This window comes from Buteo buteo, chromosome 4 (assembly GCF_964188355.1).
Source record: "Buteo buteo chromosome 4, bButBut1.hap1.1, whole genome shotgun sequence".
Lineage (NCBI taxonomy): Eukaryota > Metazoa > Chordata > Aves > Accipitriformes > Accipitridae > Buteo > Buteo buteo.
The window spans coordinates 29,949,239-29,974,222 of NC_134174.1; the positions used below are offsets into that span (position 1 = coordinate 29,949,239).

Genomic DNA, 24,984 nt, shown 5'->3' on the forward strand with positions numbered 1-24,984 from the left:
GGAGCCACGTGCCAACACCTTCACGGACTGAAAGCCACCAAACTCCACAGCCAAAGGTTTCCTTCCCACGTTGACCGAAGGTTTGAGCTCGGCGCCATGCACGGCACAGCCCGTGTGTAAACACTGTTCCAGCTCCTGCTATAATGTCCTGGTCATTACCGAACCACGGGGGAGATCCAGGACATCTGCAAGCTTTGGGTGAGCCTCAGACACCGGGATTCCCCATCTCAGCTGCAGAACCCGCATGCTGAAACGGGGGCCGATAGCAACGCAAGCACGAAGGCGTCAATCTTCACGTTTGTACGTCTTGGGCCATAAAAGCCCCAAACGAACCCTCATCCTCCTGTAACGTTATTGAATGTCCTATTGCAAAAAGCAGGACACTGTAGCGGGAAAAAAGGCCGAAGTTTCAGGATGCACTTTGAACTACTTGCTCACAAAGCAAACCTCCAGCTAAATTAGCCGGGCTGCAATAGCCCAGCTGCAAGCAGCTGGGACATTTTACACCCTAATGAGAGGCCACAGGCCAGCCCCTCCTCAAGCCAACCCCATATCCTAAAGCGTCTTAAATTTAAAAATAATCTGCGCTCAAGACCATCTGCACAGAACATCTAAGAAACTTCACAAATAAAATCCTTTTTAAGATGTCCTCACCACCCTGGCTGCTCCTGGGGTATGCTCCAAAGAGGATTGCAGTGCCCTTTTTCTTTGCATACCTCCATCAGCTCAGCAAAAAACCTACCGTACCATGAACATTATTCTGGAGACTATTGCAGCCAGGCAGTAGAAAATGTTTCTGGTGCTACCTCCCTGCTGTATTCAGGTGATGTCCCCCGGGAGGGACACGCAGCCTCTTTGCACGGGAGCTGGGTGCTCTTCCCAGGCCCAGCTACAGCAACCAGCCAAGCTGTGCAGCTCCTGCCTCTTGCAAACATTGTTTCTGCCACTTATCACACATGCACAAAAAAAAAAAAAAAAAAAAAAAAAGAACATCAGTTTTTACAGTTTCCCATAAAGGGAGTGTTTTACAACTCAGTCTTAAAAAAAAAACATTGTATTTTCACGACACGATCTTGACTCGGTGCTACAAAACCCACAGTTTGCCTTCCGAAACAAGAGATCTTTGTGGCGGGGAGGGAGGGAGCGGGGGAGAAGGGAGATGGAATTGCAAAGGGATTTCCCCTCCTCCTTCCCCAGGACAGGGGAAGAAGGAGAGACAACGGTAAAACTCCCTCCCTCAAAACACCCAGCTGGAATGCGAGTTTCCCATGGAAATACCTTGCCTCACCAAAAAGAAAAAAAAAAAAAAATTAAAATCATGCACCAGCTTTATCCTGTAGTGCTATCGTGCGCCGAGGCCATAGGCACGAGGCACCCCAGGCTGCCGCAGGATGCGCTGGGAAGACCCCGGGAAAGAGCCGGGCTCTTGGGTGCAGCCCAGCCACGCCGGGCACTGGGGAACAGGAGCTCTGCCAGCCCTCCTGACCCCTCGACATCGGTCGTGCCCAAGGGATCTGCCACCAGACAGGGCTTTTCCCCCAGCACAGGGGGAAAAAAAACCCAAACAACAACAAAACCCCCATGCACCAGCATAGAAAACTTCCCAATCCAGCATCACACACCTCCCCTCCATAAACCACTGGTGGGGAGGGGAGGAGAGGCAGCTTGGGGAGACGATAGTGGTTGGCGAGAGGGTGCTGGCAGCACCCCCAGGCATCCCTGGCACGGGACTGGGTTTGGATTTGCCCTTCCCACGCAGGGTACCCGCGGGAGAGTCCTGGGCTGCGTCCCTGCCCCAGCCAGCTCTGCTATTCACCTGCAGAAAAGCAGCACATCATCCCGTCCTCCGCATCCTTTTATTTGGCCAAATAAGCCACCCCAGCTCTGCCCTCTCTTTTTTTTTTTTAAAAAAAAAAAAAGAACTGTTGCCTTTTCTATCAACAGCCTCATTAGTTTCTCTTTTTTTTTTCTGGACAGGTCTTTCCTACCAACACCACAGATTTTGTATTTTCCCAATTAAATGCCAGTAATGAAGCCCCACACCTGTATTTCCAGTTGCAAGCGGGCACACACTATTATTTACCTTTGTATAGCATCCAAAAATCGCGGATCAGAACAAAGGGGCTGGTGCCGGGTAGATCAAACCGAAACACAACACCAGGGGAAAAGCTATCCCTGCCACAAAGCGTTTACAGCCGAAACACCCCTAATGAACCCCCAACTCTGCGAGTTAAAAGGATGGGTAATGTAATTTAGCTATCTGGTTTTAATAGGGACCAGACTCTTGAAGTTTGAGCATTTTCTTTAAATAAAGGCTCCAGCGACAACTCCAGGAGGTTCAAAGCTAAAGATGCCTGGCCAACGCCAAGTTGGATGTGTGCAGGGGTGAGTATTTGAGGTGGTCAGGAAAACACTTATTTAAAGAAAAGAGGATTGCAGGTCAGAGATTAAGGAAAAAGAGAAGCAAGCAAAGTAGTGGGGGAATTAAAAAAAAATAATCTCAAATAAAGCATTTTCTCAAGAAATAAAAAGAAACCATTTAGGGCAAGTTTGTCATTTTTGAAAAGCTGTTTTCCCATATGGGTTTTTTTTGAAGGGATGCAACAACAACACAAAAACCCCCAAACCCAAACCCCACCGTTTCCATTGCAGCTGAGTCCCGCTGCAGCGCAGCATCCCCACGCCTTTGAAGAAGTTCAGCCCTGGCTCGGCCGAGAAACTTTACAGCTTCTCACCGCCTCTTCCTTCCAAGCCAAACTCAAAATTAAAACCCAGGGGGGGCTTGGAGATGGGGGGGGGAGGACGACAGCGCTCGCTGTTTCAGGGGCAGGACAGCAGACGCCACCACACATTATTATTATTATTAATAATAATATTTTTTTTTGCTCAAAGGGAAAAATGTTGGGCTTCCCACCTCCTGCCATTGATAGCACGGCGCTGAACGCCACCCCCCCCCCCAATTACTACTCGTGATGATGATGATGGCAGCGCTCCCCCCAACCAAGCTGCCCCCCCGGTGGGAGCAGAGAGGCGAGGGCTGGGGAGGAGGACGGCGGGCAGCCCCCCCCCGGGGGGGGGGGGGGGGGGGCGCTGAACACCAGCGGCTCCGCGCCAGCGCATCCCTCCCCCCCAAAAAAAAAAATAAATCAAGGCAGAATAAAGAAAACTCGCGGGGACATTACCTGTGGCGGCCGGTCCCGGTGTCAGCGACGACCCCCCATGCCTTTTTTTTTTTTTTTTTTCCTTCTTCTTCTTCTTCTTCCTCCTCCTCCTCCTCCTCCTCCTCCCCCCCCCCCCCCCCCCGCGGCTGCCGGCCCCCGCCGCCCTGCCAGCCGAGTGAGCCGCCACGGGAGGAGGAGGAGGAGGAGAAGGAGGAGGAGGAGGAGGAGGAGGAAGGGGCGGCGGCTGCCGCGGGCGGCGCAGCGCCCCTCGCCCAGGTACCGGGTATTTCAGCGCCGGCTCCACCGAGCATCCCCCCCCCGCCAGCCGGGGGACACCCGGGGCGGCAGCCAGCCCCCCAAATCCCGAGCTTACCCCCCCCCCCCCTTTTACCGGCTGGAGGGGGACACCCCAAAATAGAGGTTCCCTCTTCAAATACAACTTCAGCCCGAGGCAGGCGCTGGCCACGCGAAGTTTAACTCGGCCTCTTTGGGTTTAATTTGGGGGGGTTTTTTAGCGTTGTTTATTTTTCTGACCTTTATGCGAGAGCGGCTGGCAGGCCCGGGGAACGCGTAAATCATACATGAGTGGGAAAAGCGATACGGGCAGCGCGCTGGCAGGCACGCCGGGAGAGCCACATGGCAATTATTCCTCCCGAGCATCTCTCCCTCCGGCGCTCGGAGCCTCAGTTTCTACAGACACGGCGTTGTATTTGCCGTGCCACCCATGCGCCTTTCTGCCCAACTCTTCAGCTCTTACCACCAGTCCCCTCTGCCCCCAGGTCCTCCTGGCCTTCCCAGCTTTCCCAAACCCAGCCGGACACCGCGGGGCAAATCCTCATCTCCGGTCAGAGCCCTCTCTACGAGCAGCTTTAGAGGAGGCAGCTAAATCCCCCCACTTTGCCCCATTTCTTGCTTTTTTTGGAAGCAAAAAAGCCAGGGAAAGCAGCCTGCGATGACACCGGTCCCCGCACCAAAGGGGTGACGCAGCCCCCCGTGTCCCCAAACCCCAGCAGTGGGTCCTGCCCTGCTTGCCCACACACACGAGCCTCCAGCCACTTGTGGCTTAGAGGAGCTTTACCTTTCCACCAGACCTCATCCCGAGCAGTTTTAATTAAAACACTAAATAAGTGCAGTTTGGGCTGCTAAAGGCCCCCCTGGAGCCCTGCTTGGCAATACTGGGAGCCTTCCCATCCTCTCACCTTTGCATCCCTCCTTCTGGAGCAGCAGCGAGCAAGTGCCTCGGCAGGAGCAGGAGGGGATAATTAAGCCCTTGCCTCTCTCGAGCAGTTTCTGCTAATTTGGCAATTACTACAGCTCCCGGGCTGATAGATTTGAATTGGGCAGGAGCCTCCCTAAAACCTAGTTAAGCTGCAGGTGGGGGCTGAGACTAATGTTGCAGACCAGAGCCAGCCCTGGCACACCTGCAGCTGTTTTGGGGTTAAAAACAAAAGTCCCTGACAAACAGCTGGATGTGATGAGCTGGCTGCAGTTGAGGAAGGTGCTGGCAAATCATTTCTTCGCATCACACCTGGGTTGTACTCAGTTTGCCAAGGATTTGCCCTTGCTACCCGAGCTTGTCCTAAAGTTGCAGATCTCGAGGAGCGCAAAGGGCGCAGGCGTTACCGGTGCAGGGCTCCGAGCATCCTGTTGAGCTGAGCCTGTGCTGGTCCAGGTGGTTTATCTCTCCTGGGCTCTTCATCCCTCCCTCGTCCTCTTCATCGGCACAAGGCAGCGTGTATGCAGGCAGGATACCTGCGCCGAGCCGATCCCAGCCGCGTCCATAAAGTCAGGGAACTAATTAGGGGAAGAAACAACAAAAAGGGAGGGGAACCAAAGCAAAACCACACCTTAAGCAACTCGAAGACACATTCTGGTTGTTGTTGTCCGTAGCCACTCTGGCTTTGCACAAGTCATGTCTCACTTAATGAGTCTCATGATAAATTCAGGTCAGTGTTTCTGTTTAAATAGAAGCGCACCTCTCCTGCTTTATCACTGCCTGGTTCCTGCGTCTGGGCTCCACACCACGGTTTTTGGCGTGCAAGCTGGGCGGCTGGCTTTCAGCTCACCTCCTGACCAGTTTGAAGACCTGTCACCTGTTTTACGTAAGTCAGCTCTAACGAAGCTGAGTTCCTCCTGGCCTGCGGGTCTGGCCTGGGCTCCTGGTCCAATTCCCAGTGGAGCCCAGGCTGCAGCCTTTCCCATCGAGGGGGGAGGACTAGTGGGATTTCACGGCATGGGTTCACAAAACCGAGTTGATGTTCCCAAGCTCCTGTTTGAAGAAAGCAACGTCGCTCTGAGACGCAGCCCGCGGGCAACGCACCGTCACAATTGCCTTGTAACAAGCTCGTCGCTGGGAAAAAAAAGGGACTAAAATGAAGTGATGCATTGCGAGCAGAGGGATGCTCCCGGTTGCCATTGGGATTGGAGGCCACCATAATTAGTGCCAACCCTACAAGGCAGGGAGCGCGGCAGTTTGCAGGAGGGCTAGGATAACCTCCCTGCTATCCCAGCCTTTCTCCATGGGCTCATTACTGGGAAACCTTATTGTTTTGGAGCCAGATCCCATGACCTCCCCTCTCCGCCCTGCCTGCAAAAGCGGAGCAGCTAGGCAGAGCCTTCGCCTCCTCCTGGCACCACTCGCTCAACCTTGAAATTGTACTGCAGGGCTTCTCCCCCTCTCATTTTCTAGCTAACCACAGAACATTTCTCCATCCAACTATCCCCACGGTGTATCGCTCCTCTCTCTGCCTTCCCTGGCCCTTCTGCTGCGAGAGGTGGGATCGCCGTCGTCTCTAAATCTTTAAATAGATGAAATATCACATGGAGAGCAGGTAAAATGCAGGCACATGCAAAATCCTGCCCGACTAAGGTACTGAATTATCTCTGCTCGCCACGGACCACGTACTGCCGTGGACCCCAGGGTCTGCACGGACATCAGCTGCCTGACAACCAGCGCGTGCAATATTGTACCATCAGTCATTTCTTCACGCCTCCTTTTCCCCAGGAGTCTCCCACCAGGATCCCTCGATGTGCTTCCTCAAACTACCATCCTTTTTTCCAGTAAGTAAAACCTGTGCAAGAGTGCAGGAGGGCTTTTCGCTCAGGAAGAAGCAGCCCATGCCCCCTGCTTTTACTTCTTGGTGGGTTTGTGTCCCCCCCAAGACCACAAGCCCCAGGAAGATGATGGTATTCTCCACCATCCGTGGTCTTCCAGCACCCCACGTCGCGACGTGGGTCGGGACGGCAGCACAAGGGAGGCAGCTCCCCCACATGCTACCCTCTCACCCAAGTTGCAGAATTAATTTGTACAGCGGTTGCGGGGTTTTCTTTTCGACCACCGGTGCTGCGGCCGACGGTGAGGCGGTTTTTCCAGTGTGAAATTAATTTCTAGGTCCATTTCACACAGAATTTTAAGGCTAATATTAGGATCATGCTGTTTGTTTAGGAATTTATGAGGGAAGGAGGCTGGAGAAGAATCTGAGCAAAGTTATGGGATTGCTCGCGTTTTCTCTCTCTGTAGAAGAAAAGCGCTGAAAATGCAGCTGGTTTCTTTTTTCCTTTTAGAAATATAGAAGTACTGCGTTTCAAATTGCATCTTTGTAAGGTGGTAGTCCATATGGAGGGCAAAGCAAATGTGTTTAAAGAGGGTGGGATGGGCAGGAGCTGGGCACACACTCGTAACACATGCCCAATTCACGTGGCATCCTTCATTGGGGACCTGCCAGCTCACTTTTAGAGGTGGGTCCGGCTGAGCTAGCCCTGGCCTAAGCATCCCCAGCTGGGCCAGGACAGCGGGAACTGGAAAGCCGGAGCTGCAGCATGTGATAACACGCAGCCAGAAGGGTCAAGGTGTGAGCTCCAAAAAGCCTTGCAGGACCACCCCGAACAGAGCTGGCTGAAGCCCTGAAGCTCTGCCCTTTGCAGACCCCGAAGCAGCAAAAAAGACCCCGTTTGCAAAATGCGTCGTCTCCCTTTGTAGGCCCAGCTGTACTCATGGAAGTGGGCAGGATATGTCCCCTGCTAAGGACACTGAGAGCGCCCAGTGGCCCCTGGCAGGGCTTCTTATCTCCAGAAGGGGTTAAGAGGATAAAAAAATCCCCAAACCACCTTCATCCCAACTCTCGGAGCAGCTGGGGGTGCTTTTTGCTGGCTTTTGAAACAGCCCTGGGTGTAATTTCCTACTGCTAGGGAACGTTAGTAAATTCAGAGAGTAGCAGCCGTTTGGCGGTGATTGCGACAGGCCGTTACGGTGAGAAGGGGACAGCTTTGGGTTCCTTCCTCCCGGAGGATGACTACCCTGAGTCACTTCATGCCACGCACCAAAAGCATCTTTCTCTTAGCTTGGAGCCCTACCTTACCAGCCAGTTGGTTGGATAATTATTTTTTTTTTAATCTCAGTTTTTCTTTCCTCCTCCTCAGCAGAGGCAGAGTAAAAGGTGCCATCTACAGGCACAGCACCCACACGACAGCTCTCCGCACCTCCCCTGCCCAGGCCGGGCTGGATGTGTCCTCCCATCGCATGTCACCATACCCTTTTGCTGTGTCACCTTCCCTGCAGTGCCTGGGTTGTCCGCTTTTTTGGGGGGGTCAGGGACTGCCCAGAGGGCTTCGCCAAGCAGAAGATGACCTCCCTTTTGGTCAGCTCTTGGGCACCCCTGCGTGTAAATTTGATGGTAACCCAGGGGAGCAGCAAGACCAAAACCCGGGGGAAGGTGATCCCAGTTTGCACAGCTGGGAGGGAACAAGCAAAGGGGACGCAAAGTCAATTTGGTCACACGTGGAAGGCACCTCTGCTGCTCGCCCAGCCACCCAACTTCCAGCCCCATAGGTCTACCTGAGCTGCTCAGGCCCACGGCGTGCTCCTCTTCTGTGTCGCTCTGTTCTTCCAGTTGCCTCTCCATTTAATCCATTTTGGCTGGGTTCACACGCCTGTAATTTAAGGAGGTAAGCCAGGACAATAAGAAACTGTAGGAAGAAGTACAAACAACACCTAACAAATTCTCCTCTGTGTGACTACAGGGTAGTGGGGGGTAACTCCTCACCAACCGGAGTGAGGGTGCACGCGAGGGAACCCAGGCTCAGCATGGAGGTACTTGCACGTTGGCTGTGAAGAGCTGTTGCTGCTGTTCGAGGTCAAAAAATGAGGCTAGCAGGGGTCTGAGGTGGTGCATTTACAATGGGAGCCAGGTCCTAGCGATGAAGATCCAATGGGCCAACCATACGCGTTGCCATCGAAGCTCCCGGCGTTGCCCCCAGTAGAGGTGCAGGAGAGCTCTCCCCACCTCGCCGAGCCGAGGGCTCGCCAGGGTGGCAGAAAAAAGGCAATGCCAAAGAGCGGAGCCAACGCCGGGCATGCGCGCTCGCTCCTCGTACGCAGCCGCAAGCCCGGAGCTTGCTCCCGCGTTAAAGCCCCTTCTCAACCCCAAGCCTTCTGCTTCATATTAAAAGCATTTGTCAAAGCAGGCGCTCCATCCTGCGCTGTTGGGTACCCAAAGCTGTGCAGCGTAGAGCGAGGCAGGGTTACAAAAATCTGGAATCGAAGCTGAGCTGGGGGGGCTGTGTACACCCCATCCATCAGCAAGCAGGGGTGGCAGAGGGAGCAGACCCGCCGGTTCGCTCAGCTTTGCCCAGCCTGCTACGGGCACGCTGGAATTCGTGCTCAGCCAGCCCCAGATACTCTACACCCCCCCCACCATGGTGTGATAAATTAGGAGGAAAACTTTCTCGGCTCAGTTTGTTCTCACAGTGCCGTCCAACAGAGCACAAGCCTGTCTAATCAGAAGCTACAGTCCTTCACCATCTGTTTAGAGCCTAATTACAAATGCAGAAAAATAATGTGCTTTACAATTGCACCAGTAAATGCTGTAAATGATTTAAATGCATGCATATGTTCCCTGCAGAATTCAGCATGCATCTGCGACTTCTTCTTCTCACATTAGGCACACAAATCAAGGGAAAAAATACCCAGATCTGACGAACAGCATGTCCCTAGGATGGTGATTTTTATCCCTTTTTTTCCCCCTGCTGGAATGGCAAACAGGGCTTTTTTGTAACAATTCATTCAACAGCGTTTTCTTCGCTTCCATTTTAAAAACTGTTTATCACCGTCGTGTAAATATAGTACAAATTACTCCATAAAACATGTAAAAGGAGAACAGCAGCCGGGCAAGCCTGCAGCTGGCTGGCGAGGTTTCAAAGCCGAGTGGGTTTTTTTTCTCTGGGGCGCCCACAGAGGGGCAGGATCAGCTCGGCTCATCTGCTGGGGACCGTGGCCCTCCCCGAGCCCCCGTGGAAGAAGATGACCCCCGGCATTTTTGAGCCCTTGGCTCACGCGCCCCTTTTCAGGAGGATGCTCACCGCAAAGCTGCGGAGCTTGGCAAGCTTCAACCCCGCGCATGCAAGCGTGCAAGGAGGGGAAAAAGGGCCAAGAGCTAAAATACCTTGAAAATACCTTTCCTGTGGCTGCGGAGGGGGAGACGGCAGCGTTTTGGAGGAACAAGGGTCGGAGAGCATCACCTCATCTGTGGCGGGGTGACGGCTCCCCACACGCTGCCCGAGCGGCCGTGCAGAACAGGGCGCTGCCCGGGGACCCCGCTGCCCATACAAATGAAGCTGCCACAAGGCGGTAATTAAGAACGAGGTCATGCACGCTGGCCCCTGGCTGGTCACGGGGACCGCCAGAGCTCGTTAAGAGCTTCATCGAGATGCCGGGGACGGGCGCGGGTGCAGATGCGCGGGGATGCTCTGCGCTGCCGGGTGGACGCCCTGCCAGGTACCACGTCCCACCACCGTAGCAGCCCCCGCTCCCGCAGTCGAGCCACCAAAGGCAGTCCCAGTTTGGCCATCTGGGCTTTTGACCTGCAGCACATCCCGACAAAACACTGAAAGGATGAGTCCTGCCCCAAAACACGTACAGCGGAGCAGCCGAGAGGCAGCGGAGCTTCTCTTTGGTCACCACCAAGGTGATGCTGAAGGACAAGGAGGTTGTTTCAAAGATGCTTCCCCCTCCCAAAGGGTGATATGCTGCACCAAAGCCTCTATAATGCAAAGGCTGGTATCACAGATGGAAAGGTGGCATTTCTACCCTGCGGGGCACTCCACCGCGTGGGGACAGGCTAGACAAGGCTTTGCAGCTCAGAGAGAAAGAGGGATAGTCACTTGCAACTAATGGGAGATGAGTATCCATAAGAAAAGTTTCCTTCCCTCCTAGAGTGAGGTTGTTTGCTTTAAAGCCCCAAAAGCCTGCACTTAAATGCTCCAGCTCTGAAGCAGGGAGGAATAACTGGCACCACTAAGCTGAGAGAGCGGACAAAAAAAGGGTCAGGCATAGGCTCCGTTAGTCTCCTTTGAGCAGAAGCTGCAACAGATGTGTCTCCTCCACTTTCTGCCCTTTCATCCAACCCCCTCCCGCTCCCCGCGCCCTCCCGTCTTGCCGGTGTTGCTTTGCCAGTTCACAGCCTTCATTTCCCCTCGGCCAGTTGGATTTAACACCAAAGGCCGTTGGAGAAGCCAGCGTGGGGCAGGCACAGCATCCTGACCGTGCCAGGCTGCCAGCCCTCTGCAGAGCTGGGGACTCTCCATCCTCCGGGTTGTTTTGCCAGCGATGCTGGCCCTGAGCGCTGGGCAAACGGTGGCAGCTCTGTCACTTGGCACCACGCAGGGCTTCGTGCCCGTCTTTGATTTAGTTTCACTTCGTGGGCCCACCCTCATGAATTTTGCAAGCGCCGGCATCGCTCGTTTTACACCCACTGGTGAGATGAGGCCAAGCCCTGCAGAGACCACACGGTCCTTCCCCCGCCGGCCACCTCACAACCTGCTTTCTTTGGCTGAAAGATGGTGAAAACATTTACAACCCTGCTAGTCTTAAGAGGCTGAAGGGATGGCATTAATTAAAGAAAGACACAAAACCTGGCAGCGCCGGTTTGGACAGGCAAGGAAGACCCATGGACCCAGCTCAGCTCCCAACCCTGCCCATACCCGAGGTCTTCAGCTATCCCAGGTCCAAACAAAGACCTGGGGAGCAACTGCCTCTTGTAAAGCTCTTTGAGACCTAGGGGAAAAAAAAAAAAAGTGTAATCTCCTGACTAAATGCCATGAAGTAGGGTTTTGACCCCCGCAGTATTTCTGCTGGCTGTCCCACCTCGATGCTTGTGTAGAGCAGAGAGCACACATCATTCCTGAACTGGAAACTGGGGTCAAAGGCTGCATTCCTTATCAAAGATACATTACTCAACACCATCAAGAAAGAAACTGTGGTTGCGCCTCGACTCGCACATCTGAGATACAGGATCCTTCACTCTGCCCTGCAACCACCATTTCCCTTATCATTCTGCTTTTTTTTACCTCAAGCTCTTCAATACAGCCTACACAGGGCATCAGATGCAACTTCGTCCAGGCAGTATATGGCAGCAATTACTTCCCTGCCGTTATATGCAACACTCTATAAATTACCCGTCCCCTTTTGCAGGGGCATCACCCACACGCCCATGGCTCAGGCTGCCTGTCAGCATCCATCCCCGTACCGCCGCACTCCCACCAGCGCTCCCTGCTTTATACCCAGACCTGATTCTTGCCCAATCTGAACCTGTATTGATTTTTCCACTCATTTCTCTAACTTTCCTTAGCTGAATACCATCAAAGACAAAGGATAAATTCCCTTTTTGCTTGCTTCCCCCTGCAGATGCAGTAAGTATGCTCTCCACACCTACCTGCAGGTTATTTGGAGATATTAAATTAGAATAACTGGGCTTTCAAAGCAATTCTTTTGGGGCTCCTTCACCCGGCTCTTGTCAGTGATTTTCTCCAAGTTTACAATCCAAGCTGGGAGAGAAGGATGACCAGAAGGAAAGACACAAGCTAAAACTGCATGCATCAGTGTGTCTCCAAGAGAAATCACTCCAGACACCAGCAGTTGCACAGTATCAAGAATTAACTTTATTAGCAATGGTACCGGATAATTAAGTTCTGTCTCAAGAGGTATTTGGTCTGGACCACGAGGGAGAGGATCAGCAGAGGTGCAAGGCAGTCAGCAAACAAGCAGAATCTCATACCTGGGACCGGAGGAAAACGTACGAGTTGAAGAAGCTCTCAAGTGTGAAGCATTGAAGGCCACAGAGGGACGTTTCGGTTGCCAACACGAGGTTGGCTTGGGCTTTTCAGCCACGACCGACTACCGCATCAGTCCAAGCAACGCTCCAGCGCCCACAGAGGCGATGGGAGCGCTTACCCCCATGAGCAGCACCCAGCCACCCAGCCAGCATTGCTACCCTTGGGCTGCCCTTCGAGCTGAGGTGGACCTTTGCCTGGGTCAACGCCGGCCAAAGCAGCCCCTGGCCAAGAGTCAGGGGCTAAAGGGCTGCAAATCTACTGAAGCGACGGGATTAAGAGCCCGCACGTGCAAAGTCGCGTGCCGTAAAGCTGCTCCTTGGTACCGCACGCCCTGTAAATTTTCCACTCATGTCTGGATTTTATGTTTAAATAAAAACCAGCCGTAAAGCAAAACTGCGTGTGTATTGCCAACAAGCCCAAACTGAACACTGGAAAGGATTTATATTAAAAAAACCCGACACCCACCAAGCCAGCGTGTCACCCCGTGGCAATAACCACCGTCAATCCTGCTGTTGTCCCAGCAAAGCCAGGGTTCCCACGGGTCGAAAGGCACCAGCCCCGCATCCTCCCTCTTGCTAACCACCACATCCAGCACAGCAGGGAGACGGACCCACAACCCAGCCCAGCAGCTTCGCCGCTACTCCATCAAGTGGGAGATGCTGAGAGAGCATCCCACTAACAGAACACCTGCTAATAACCCCGTCTTACAGGAAGTATTTTCCATAGGTAGTAGCCCTGAGGCATCAGCTGCAATGCCATGTTATGCCGTTACATCCTTGCTTACCAGTTCACCTCTCCTAGACCATAAATCCACCCAATTTGAGAAAATAAATGCAATTATTGTATTCGGTCCAGGTTGCATTTGCGTATTTAAAGTGACTTTAAAAGCCAGTCCTCTTCGGGTCGGCTGTATTTTTGGGCATCACAGTAGCTCACCCCTCTGAAAACATCTGGAGACCATATGCCGCCTGCCTATGTAAATTAATCAGCTTTCTGCTGTGACCATCACGTCAGAGCCTCTCTAATACCTCTCCCTGGCTTTTATAGACCTTCCTCAATGCAGACTAAAGGCACCTTAAAAAACTTAGGTTAGGACCCCTTAGTATTTCACTTTCTTTGGGGTTCAGCTGCAGACAGGTAAGTCGGTGTCTGCAACCACGGTCACAGCAGGAGAAATGGTCATGACACACAGCCCCAGCACTAGTAGCACCGTGCTGGGAGGTGGATGAGCCCTTCATTCAATCTTATCTGGAAAAATTAAAGCAAGCAGAAGTTCAAGTGGAGAGCTTTCCCTTATATATGCTTTTTTGCGGCACGAAATGTATGAAATCCGCCCCAAAACAGTGCCCTGCTCCCTCGTGCGGCCACTCTCTGCTCCCGGAGCTTGCTTGAAGGTGCTCCACGGCTCGAATTCCCTTTAGCTTAACACCACCATCACAGCCTGATGAAGGGGGATCCCCTCACGACCACCAGACCACTGCAGGGCTAAACCTGTAACAACGAGGCAGCGAAACCCAAGGTGCCGTCAAAAGCCCCGGGTTCGGTTTAAAACCGGCGTGGTGGCACCCTCAAGCCACCCTTGCCCACTGGCACTGGGATGAGGGACAAGTTTCCCTGTGCCCCCCCGGTGCTTCCCTGAGCTCCCTGGGGAGCACAAGGCTTTTTTGGTCCATTTGCTTTGGTTGAGCCGGGGAGTGACAAACGTCCAACGGGACCTCCCAAGCACAGGGGACACCCCTTCCCAGAAGAAGGGCTTTCCCCCTGGATGCAACGCCCCCCCCTCAAGAGAGGCAGCCTGCCCCAAAACCGTGGCGTGCCTGGCTTTTTGGGGAACAAAAAACCAAACTAAATACCCAACAGCAGCACCGCAAACCGAGGGCATCCCCCCTGGCTGCTCCTCTACATGAGGTGGACAATGAGAACGGAGCAGGCGGACCCCACGGCCAGCCCCAGCATGAGGTAAAACGTCATCACCACCCCGGCCGCCTCGGCCAGCTCTTTCGGCACGATCTTGGGGCCGTAGATGATGACCAGCGTCCCCAGGTAGCCGTTGCTCAGCCCCAGCAGCACGGTGAAGACCACCGGGTAGACATCTCGGTTGAAGAGCACCGTCTGGATGTGAGCCCGGGGTTGGTAGTTGCTGAGGATGAAGAGAGGGAGGAAGACGGTCCTGAGGAGGACGAGGACGGGCAGCAGCTTGCTCTTGGGACCAGGCATCTGGATCCAGGCGGTGATCTGCCTCCCGCACCAGTCGGCGAGGTTGTACAGGAGGAAACTGGTAAGTGGCGCAAAGTACTTGGTGCTCCACAGGCTTCCTGAGGACTTGCTGACCGACTCGATGTTGGAAGAGAGAGAAGGGAAGATGATGATGGAGATGAAGAAGACGTAGAAGAGGCAGAAGCCGAGGAGGGCGGTCTTCTGCAGGATGGGGCGGAGCGGGGGGATGCCAGTGCTTTTTGCAAGGAAGGGGGTATTTGCGGTGCCTCCTGGCTCTGCCTCGTCCTCCACCGAGCTGTTGGGTGGCACGGTGGCCAGAGACGGGCTCTCCTTCTGGCTGCTCATGTAATACCTGGAAAAGGAGAAGGAGGGAGATTATTAGCCAAGCGTGGAGGGGGGGAACCACAAACTCCGATTTGGAGAGAGAGCAGGAAAGAAGTTGGTGAGCACGGACGTCCGCTGGACCCACCAAAGGCGGTGGCAGAGACCCCGTCACACCTCCAGCTCCCGCCTCGAACGCAGAGGTGACCCTCAGGGACCCACTACCCCCTCTTCCCCACAGTAGGGATTCCTTTACACCCTCGGTGGTTCACAGTGGGGGAACCTACTGCACGCAGGCGTTTGGGGGGCCAGGGGGTTTCAGGCGTTGCGAGCACCAACAAGACCCACGGGTCATGCACATCAGTGCGTGATGGTGCAGATACGGACGCCCTACAGGGACCCACCTGCTTCCAGATTACAGCTTTCCGCTGACTTCACATATTTTGGAAGCCCCCGCATCAGCACCCCTCTCCCCCCGGGGAGGCTTGCCAGAAACTCAGCACACGCTGGGGCGGGCGCCCAGTTTCAGTCTGTGGTTTCGGTCAAATGGGGAAGTGCGGCACAGCGCCGGAGACGGAGCACGCGGGGTGCCGGGTGGGATGCTGGGGGGTGCCGGGGCAGGGACCAGCACAGCAAACATCCCATGGGTCCCCCCCAGCAATCCTGCTCGGCATTGACAGCAGCAAATCCTCCCAACCCGTGCTCGTGGGATGCCCACGGCAGGCTGGTGCACACACCTGGAGTATTCCAGCCTGGGAAGGAGGAGGTACACCATGACGCAGATGACGATGAAGATGTCGGCGGTGAGGAAGTAGGCCAGGGCGCTGTCCGTAACGTCGGCCGCTGCCGCCAGGTCTATCAAGGAGGCGACGGCGCTGATCGTGCCGCCCATGGCCTGACCTGTGCGGGGGACCAGAAAACCAGAGCTCAGCGCCTGGGGCCGAGCCAGCCTGACCGAGATGGGCGCAGCTGAGGGACACTGAGGTGGCAGAGAGCAACCCAGAGCACCTCCAGCAAAGAGGGCTTTGATGCGGAGGGGGAACCCAGAAACAGCAGCATCCTCTTACTAACACCTCCTGGTGTGCACAAACCCCCCCGTAGGGAAGAAGCTCACCCCCCTGCCCCACACGCTGATCCCCAAGCCTGGCTCAGGGTACAGCTTCACACATCACCTCATCTCCATTTCCATGCCTCGCTGCCACACAGCTATTTGTGGAGCTGCATCGCAGCCCAGGTCCCATCCTGCATCCCCTTCCAACACAGCCACGGCACTGCACAAGGGTCAGGATGGGACCCAGCACGCTGGGCTTGCACATGCCGAGTCCTGCGGAGAAGGTCCAAAGCCTGCCCAAAGCCTAAACCTGGCTTTCCATGGGCACACACATAACCACCCCTCTTCTGTGCTCCCCCAGAGAGGAATTCAAGCCACCAGCAACAGCTATGCCATCTCACGGATGCGGTGATTTCCCCCACTGGGCTAAACTCATTAAAACACTCCTGTCTCAGCCCCGGGAAAAACTTCTCCATTTTGATTTTTCCCCCTCCCCTCTCGGTTTGTCAGCCGTTCCACAGCACATTTATAATGTTATCAACCCTCCAGGGAGCTCATCACTCACGGCTCCCAACATGCCCCTCATCACTCATGGAAACGCACGAAAACGCTGAACAGAAAGGAGGAGACAATGCAAAGCTGAAGATTCCTCCAGCTGCAAAGAGAGGAGCTGAGGGACGTGTCTCTTCCCCCCTTCTCCCTGCACAGAACAACCAACCAGCTCAAGCTGTCATGCTGGCCGGAGCTGCTCCGCAGCATGTTCCCCCCCCCAGACAGGGACAGCGAAGGACCACCGCTCTCCTCGTCTCTGCTGAGCCCTCAGCACTTTGGTTTATGGGTATTTACAGAAAAAAAAAAAGCACCGGCTCATGTGACCGAGCATGATTCTCCTTCAGCAACTTCCCTTTATCTTTAAGGCAAAGTTAAGTTTCTAAAATAAACCCCGTGTGACAAAACACCAGATGCAGGAGGGAAAGAGAACCAACCACGCGACCACAGAAGACCCAAGAGCACGATCCCACCGGGACGGCGCCACTGGAGGGCACCAACCTGAGATCAGCGCCTGCAAGTTCTTCATGGGGAAGCAGCTGCTCAGGCCGAAGATGCTGCTGGCGAAGACGGTCGAGGCGCTGCTGACGACGACCACGCAGCCGATGGTGAGGGCAAAGAAGCCGGTGGTCCAGGCGGAGGTGTCGACCTTCACCAGCACCGTGATCACCAGAAAGACGGCCAGCATGACGAAGAGGGAGGACAGGATCCGGACGCTGGCAGGCACCCTGGGGACAAGGGGAAGGAGAGAGTCCTGCGTTTAAAACCATAACGTGAAGGCACGATGCAGAGGACACCAACTCCTCTGCTGTGAGAAGGGTCAAAGAAAATGAAGGTGGAGGGAGATGAGGAATAAAAAGTAACGATTTTTCTCAGAAACCTTTAGATGTTAACTCCGCAATTTTCACTTTTGCCATCAGTAGGACTAAGTTTATAAGTCCAGCTGAGCTGTAAATACCCATTTCTCCCAGAAATCAGGAGCTAGCCCCATCATTGGAGCAACGTACAGCAGCAGCGATAAAGCCTGCCTGGGAAACACAGCAGGCTGGGCGAAAGCAATCAGGGCACGTCACTACAAGATAATTAGCTGTTTGAGCACGGACGTTGCTCATTACCCAGCCAGGAGACTGGATGGGCTGGCCTGGCGGCAGGATGGAAGGAATGAGGGAGAAAGACAGGGAGATGGGATCTAGAAATTAAGCACACAAACACATTTGCCTTCGCCCGCAAAAGTGCAGGAGTTTGACGCGGGATAAGGAACGGTACAAATGAGGGGAGGCAGTTCTTTTAGATGTAAATCAAGTTTGCAACAAGGTACAGATGGCCCATTTCTTAACCCAGTTCAGCGGCTGGTAGGACTAGAGCCAGGTGTTACTCCTGCCTGGATAAGCCCAGCTCTCATCAGCCGGTCCCCTGGTAACAACGATGGCATTTTTAAGAGGAAAAGACCCTTTGCCCAGCAATTAACCAAGGAATTGATCAGGAATTTATTTGCAGTGGTGCAACTCAAGCCAACTCCAGGCATGGGTGCTGCTGGCAGGGAGCAGGGTGCTTCACCCCGCTTCATCTCAGCCGGCTGCGATTTAGGCAGGGGCAGGCACGGGGATTTTGGCCGTACAGGGAGGCTGTGCTCACGATGCCCCGTGGCTTCCCCCCAGGGGAAGGGAAGGCTGAGCTGGGAGCCACGGCTGAAGCCAGAGAAAGGCAGGAGTGATGCAGACAAAGCCGGGGAGAGCTGTGGCCAGCGGGCCCAGGAACGGAGCAGCGCTTACTTGTTGACGAGCAAGAAGTTTCCGATGAGGCACAGCACCGAGGGCACAGTCGAAGCAATGGAGATGTAACTCTCAAAAAAGTCCTGCCAGGAAAGAGGTAAAAAAAAAAAAGAAGAAGAAAAAAATGTTAGTGGGGGAACAACACATGAATTTCAGGTCCTAAATATGGCACGATACAGCACGCATGGCGAGTTACGATGTAGGTGTCCACCTTGTTGCATTGTAGCACGTGTTGCAAAGCTGCTCAGGACAACAGGTAGCGGGAAGGGGTCCCGGGGCTTTTTTGTCCTGCAGCAGCCCTGGGATAGTTCAGGAAATTAGGGACATAATAAATTCAGAAGCAAAAATGGTGAAGGAAATACCTGCCTTACCGCTGCACTGGCCCCACAGGGCAGCACCTGAAGTAAGGAGGTCTGAATTTCTCCTGCTGGCTCTGGCATCCTGGACAAACCCCCTGACCATTTTATCCTACTTGAGCTCCGTGAGGGCTGGTTTTTATAAATCAGGACACAAAAGCATTAATATTATTAGCTAACTGCCTTGCAAGCCTGCGATAGCTAGCAAACCTGTGCATCCCTCTCCATGCAGAGCGACCGGGACACCGTGCCTGAGAACGCGCTCGAGCAAAAGCAGCCCAGGTGGGGACACAGGGACATTATTTTTCCTCCCGGTCTCCCTCTCCGCGTGCATGAAACTCACTGAGAAACTATATTGAGACTCAATACACATTTACTCCAGGGACTCGTACATCATCCGAGCAAGTCGGCTGCAGCATCAGTCAATATTGACCAGCCCACCTGGCACAGAGGCCAGGCTGGGCACGTGGAAAGCAATAACCACAGCAGAGAGAGAGAGATTTCTTTGCCAAGACTGCAGCCAAACGCTTCATTTTCAATTCATTTTATGTATTATGCTGTTAAAGCATGTCTGCTCCATCTTCTCCCCTCGAGGTGCTTAATCCCTTGTTTTTCCTGCGGGAATCTCAGCCAGCAGGTAGGACGATGCTCGCAAAGAAGATGACCTACATATCCATCCCCATCACGACGGGCTTTCATTTTCTGCAGTTAGCTAGCTACAGAGATGGGGCCACATTGCGTCCGAGCGTGAGAAGGCACTTGGCACGTTTTCTCTGCACATTACTTTTTTCTTTTTTTTTTTTTTTTGGCAGCTTTGCATCATAGTCTTTTAATCAGTTTACAAGCATGTTCATTTATCCTTCCCTATCAGAAGCTTTACTGTAAGCAACAGCAAATCTAATAATCGCTCCTCAAGGGTCCATACAGACGGAGACATGAATGCCTGCACTTACGGCATCGGCTCGGCGAAGCAGGAGGCTCAAAGCTCTATGGCCATATGATGAATTATAGGAGAAAAGACAAAGCAAAATGCAAAGTTGGCTGCTAAAACTAAGACTTACTTACCAACCTACTTAAAACAACCCCCCAAACCAGCCTGGGGATATTTAATATACTTCCAAGTTAATTTTCTTTTTCTTTTGGGGAGGAAAAAAGACTTTATAATGCTTTCCACCAAGCAGGAGTGTCCTTGAAGTAATCCAGCAGAGATGCTGCATTTTGAGCACCCTGGGGAAATGTTCATTCATTCCCAGCAACCGTGCTCACACCAGCGGTGGGAAGAGAATTGGGGAAGCATTTAAGAAACTGAGGAACCTGCACTGCACTGGGAAATTTTACCTTGCCTTACCCACGGCCAAACCCTGCTGGTAAAGAAAAGCCAAGTAGAAGGGTTTCAATTGCTGTCATCTCTGTGAAAAAGGAAAGCCCTCACGCCACATTTTTAATGCAGCAGGAGAATGGCGGGTGGCAAATTTAATCCATACCCAGATCAAGGGAAAATATCAGGCTCCATACTCATCCCACTTCTTTGCTCCTGCTCGTTAGGTGTTAATCCGGCTCAGACGGTAACTCTTCTCCCTGCGTGGGTATTCCCACCCACCACGGACATGCTTTCAGAGCAAACTGTTGGCTATACAAGATATACCTAGTTCTTCTCCCTTTCTGCTGAGCCCTCCCTGACCGGCCGGCTTATCTCCTCCAGGCATCCCTTGCTCGCAAGGGCCAAGCTCCCTATCGCCAACATGGTTTTCGAGGAGAAACGCAAACACTGAGAGACTGGCGCGCCTTTCCTGGCTAACGACAAATAATAATCCCCAAAGCAAACCTGACATCTTCCTCCACACGCAAAGCTGCCTTCCTCCCACCTCCTCCACCTCTTGCAGGGAAGGTGTCATCCTCAGGCACATAAAGGAGGTGTTTGACCCTATATTAACTACAGCATCTTCAAACACGCTGCCAGGATGCACGCCGTGCACTCAGTACCTTAAAAAAAAACCAAAACAAACCCCAAACAAGAACAAAGCATCGCGGTGGCAAATTAGTCACCGGCGTCGCCAAGACGTCTTTTGCAAAGTAGTTTTTCTTCTGCCCCAGCCTGGACTCAGCAGCCGGGCTCCTGCCGGGCTGGAAAAGCAATCCAGGTGCACGGTGGTGGCTGAAGGTACCGGAGCGTTACCTGGAGCACAGAGCATGAAATTAGCAGCCCTGAGCAGGCTGGAGCCAAGAGCAGGCTGCCAGTCACAGGTGCATCTTTCCGGAGTCGAACTCTGTTTGCAGGCAAGCCCTTCTGCCGCAGCACCGTGGCTCACCATCTCAGGGCAGAAACGGGGCCGACTGGTTTATTTTTTGATCAGACTCGACTACCATGGAAAAGCCAGGTTGCTTTTCACAGGAGGAGGTCAAAAGCATTGCGCCACGGCCGTACAGAAAGAGGAGAAACATCTTTTTGACAAGGTAATGGCTGATCCGACCAGGAATACAGCTGTGCAAGAGTTTTTAGGAAGAAGACACCTAGTGATACTTAGTCTACTTGAAAACAGCTTTTTCAAGAATTGCCTCGGCTAAGTGTGACGTAGAAGCCAGGAGGAGCAGGTGGGATGCAGGGAACGTGGGAGGACATCACACCCTTCGCCCCCTCTCTGAGCATCCTTGCTAGCACAGGGGCAGCCTATTTGTGATCTTTGGGCATGACGGGGACTTGATCTCCACCAGTTTAATCCACCCAGTATCTCGATTTATTCCAGCACACTGGTACTTCAGCATCCCGGTACAAGCACCGTCAGTGACACTCTGCTTCCTCCCCATCAAAAATACAGCCGGCTTAACAACTATTAAAATTAAAGCAGCTGTGGATGCGGTACTGGCGCGAAAAGTCATAGAGAAAATGTGGGTGTCACACCTGACTCTGTGCTTATATAAAAATAAAATGTGCCCAAACCACTTGAACAAGCTCAGCAATAGGAGGAGGACGGCACACAGCCTCATCACACCAACACTTTTTCCAGCCACAAAGAAATAACATTGCTTTGTCAGTGGGTCACAGGGAAATAATCTTGCCGTGGCAGGAGAAGCAAGAGAAGGCAGCTTTTTTAGGGAGAAAAAGAGAGGCCATCAAGCCTGCTGCCCCAAGGCCAGCTCATCAATCGCCCCGTGACAAGCTCCTTGTCCCATATGCCAAAAGCCAGATGTTCATCGCTGCAAGGAGATACTCCGGTCACACCTGCCAGATCTTGAAGGAAAAGCAGTAAAGCATCCGGGGGGGCTCTAGACTCTCACAAGCCACAAGCTCCAGGGCTGGTGCTCCCACAAAACCCTGCTGCCACCTCCGAACGACGTGCTGCACCAGCCAGTGCAAGGGAGAAAATGCCTAAAACGTGTTCGATGCCTCACCATGGGGCAAGAAGCTTAGAGCAGTTTATCTCCCAGCCCACAGGGCATTGCAGCCCGAGTCCAGCTGGAAAAGTACAGAGCCCTGCAGCACTCAGGGGTTTACCAAGCATGAAGGACAAAAAAAACCACAAAGATTTTTTACCTTGCGCTGTAGAAATCGTCCTGTGAAAGGCAGCCTTGCTTATGGGGCAGATTAAGCCAAATTTTTTAAACGCAGCTTAAACCTCAGCACTCCAGGTAAAAGACAGACCACAAAGTGCTACGCCTTTTAGTTTTAAGCAACTTTCTTGCAACTGTTTGTGCTCCCCAAAGAAACCTCTACCCCTGGTTTGCAGCAAGCAAAACCCCAGAGGATGTTCGCTCACCTTCTGGGGAAGTGGAGGGGAAAAAGAGCAAGTTAGGAAGGAACTCAGCTGTTTTTTCTGCCTCAAAAGCAGCACACTCACCCGCAGATCCGATGCCGCTGCCTGTCCCGCCGGGCCTGCCTGATCCGAGCAGTTTTGCAGCTTGTACATCCAGTAGTGCTTTGCCGTGATGAAAAAATTCCAGGGCAGCAGGGACCCGATGCCCAGGAGGAAAAAAATAACGTAGGTGCCATTTAAGCGGTCGCTTGGCTTTTGCCGGCTGTACCTATTCACCGTGGACTTCTCGATCAGAGGTTCCTCGTCTGGGGGAAAGCTGCCGGCTGGCGGGTGCATAGCGCTGACACGCTGCAAAAAACAACCACCGAAAAAGATATTATCACATGAGGGTTGCAAACTGTTGCACGCAAGCTGCTGGGTGCAGCTCCCTCCTCTTTTGGCCGGCTGAGTGAGCTGAACCGGCTCAGCACGGAGACGGCTGGATCCTTGAAAGGTTTGGGAGAGGGGACCAAGGCACGGCGGGGACAGGCTCTGCTGCACCAGCACCCATGTTTCCATCGATAATTAATAATTAACCCGTCCCCTTGGCCTTGCAAAAGCAGGAAACCTCTGCTCACACCAGGCAATACGAACAGCTCGTAAACGAACAACGCCATCGGGCTTTGCAGAGCAACCTGCAAACTAGCGTGAACACCAGCAGGCTTTCTAAAACGACTTGTAAACTAACGCCACACCACCAGGCTTTGCAAACCGGCCCGTGAACTAATGTAACGACATCATCGAGGCTTTGTAAAATGACTCATAAACCAGCACGACGTCATCGGGCTTTGGAAAACGACTTGTAAACTACCGCAGCACCGGCAGCCTTTGCAAAGCGGCTCGTCAAACTCTCGCCCAGCCGCCCCGGAGGCAGGGCCGAGCCGAGCTGCCGGGGGAGGGAGGAAGAGAGAAATCCGGGGATTTTGCAAAAAAAAAAAAAACAAAAAACCCCCTTCCATTTGAGGAGGAGGAAGCCTCGCAGCCCTCCCTCCGACCCCGCATCCCAGCTCTCCCATCGTAGCACTTACTGGGACCCCGCCGGCTCCTTTCCTACCGAGCTGGGTTAACCCCGAGCCGGGTAACCCGGCTCCGCTCCGCTCCGCTCCGCTCCGCCCCGCCCCGCCCTGCCCCGCCCCGCCGGGCGTGGCCCCGGCCCCGGCCAGGCCCCGCGGGCGGCGCTGAGCCGTGCGGAAGGGAGGCGTCAGCTTCTGCCGTCTTTCTCTGCCCTTTTTCCCCTTTTTTCCCGACTATTTCCTCCATCTGACCTCTCGCAGGTGCAGCGCTGGGCTCTCCCGTCCTCACCCCCGGTTTTACATCAGGAGCGGTTTCTTCAAATCGGTGTTAATCACGGCCTGGCAGTACCAAAGGGTTCTGGCAGGGTTTGGGGTTTCGGTGGGAGGCAGAAAAACATGAGCACATCTTTCCCCTCCTGAGGATGCTGGGGAATGGGGAGCATCTTCCATGGGATGAAGGGCCCCTCACCAGAGCTCCTCCATTAACTCTCTTCGCTTCCTGCAATACCCCATGAATTTCCTGCAATGCCCCATCAGGATGAATTTCACTCCAAAGTCCTCAATTTCCCCCAAACACTCACCTTAAGAGCACCGTGGGACCGTGACGGAGAACATCATTAGGCTTCTTCCTCTCCCCTATGCTTCTTGCCCTTTTTCCTTCCCCAAAGAGGGGTTTGGCTCCTCCGCACGTGGGCAGCCACACAGGAAAATGATAAACCGGTGAGGCCCCAGCTTTTCTGCAACCCCACTACAATCAGACACGCTTTGCCAATTTGTTTGCGCTTGTGTTGGCAATTAGTGGAGTTTTACATCTTATATTTCCTGTTGCCAGCTGTTCGCCTTTAGCCTTCCCCATCACCAGTATCTAAAGTAATGTAACCAAATTGGGTCTCTCCCTTGCTTTTCCCTCCATTGCACATGTATCCAGCCTTTTTTCATCAAAGCAAAATAGTCCCCATTTTTTGCAGAAGGCCCCAAGACAGTGTGAGCTGGATTTTTTCCATGTAAACTGCCTATGAGACAAATGCAGACAGACCCAGACACCTCCCAGCAGCACCAGTGCACGCACAGCCGGCCACCGCCGCGGAGCCAGGGCCGGCCACCACCCGTCTCCAGCCTCTCCGAGCCTTCGAGGAGAGCAGATCAGATGGCCTTGGCCACCCAGATGTCAAAATAGCCCAAGACACACGCACGCTCCATTTTTTTTTTTCCCTTTCTTTCGCGAGCAAAACAAGCAGAAGCACGCGATCAACCCACCGGCGATGTGCTGAAATGGAAAGGCTTTAGAGGAGCACATGGGTTTCTCTCCAGAGGTTTCTCCTTGGGATTTTCATCCGCGTTGACGTGCCAGGCTGGGAAAGCACCTGAGGAGATGGCACAGCCTATCCGAGTCAGTAACCCATCAGCTCAGAGGGATTCGCTTGATATTTCTGGCCTGCTGCCACCTATCATGTCAAAAAACCCACTGCTGGAGAAGAGCCTCAGATCACATCAGCACAAGGGACCGTGACAGCCGAGCAGGGGAAACAAAGCCAGTCCACGCTTAACCGACGCCGTGACGGCCCCTCGAGTCAATATTACCCACACTTGAGAGACCCTCCGCAACGCAGCTCCCCCGCGTGGGCTTGGGCTGGATTTTAGGGAC

The 24,984-nt window shown here is 53.5% G+C and overlaps 2 protein-coding genes across 2 annotated transcripts in view; both read right to left on the bottom strand.

The window, feature by feature from the left end:
• CDH23 (cadherin related 23) overlaps window positions 1-3,247 on the bottom strand; it is a 212,050-nt gene extending 208,803 nt beyond the window's left edge. The window contains 1 exon segment of the mRNA XM_075025382.1: window positions 3,183-3,247. The gene's annotated coding sequence lies outside the window, so the exon portion shown is untranslated.
• Window positions 3,248-12,079: 8,832 nt separating this feature from the next.
• SLC29A3 (solute carrier family 29 member 3) lies at window positions 12,080-23,439 on the bottom strand. The gene is made up of 6 exons (XM_075025383.1): window positions 23,355-23,439; window positions 22,372-22,635; window positions 18,180-18,262; window positions 16,909-17,135; window positions 15,545-15,707; window positions 12,080-14,838 (listed from the first exon to the last, which is right to left on the bottom strand). Exons 2-6 carry the CDS (start codon window positions 22,621-22,623, stop codon window positions 14,169-14,171), a joined length of 1,395 nt encoding a protein of 464 aa, XP_074881484.1. The 5' UTR covers window positions 22,624-22,635; window positions 23,355-23,439; the 3' UTR covers window positions 12,080-14,168.
• Window positions 23,440-24,984: the final 1,545 nt, after the last annotated feature.

Excerpts from the sequence above, each read along its gene's own strand:
- SLC29A3 (XM_075025383.1), bottom strand. The coding sequence starts at position 22,623 with ATGCACCCGCCAGCCGGCAGCTTTCCCCCAGACGAGGAACCTCTGATC. Across the intron at positions 17,136-18,179 it reads AACTTCTTGCTCGTCAACAA|GGTGCCTGCCAGCGTCCGGA; the intron begins GTAAGCGCTGCT and ends CCTTGTCCCCAG. Across the intron at positions 14,839-15,544 it reads CCCAGGCTGGAATACTCCAG|GTATTACATGAGCAGCCAGA; the intron begins GTGTGTGCACCA and ends CTCCTTTTCCAG.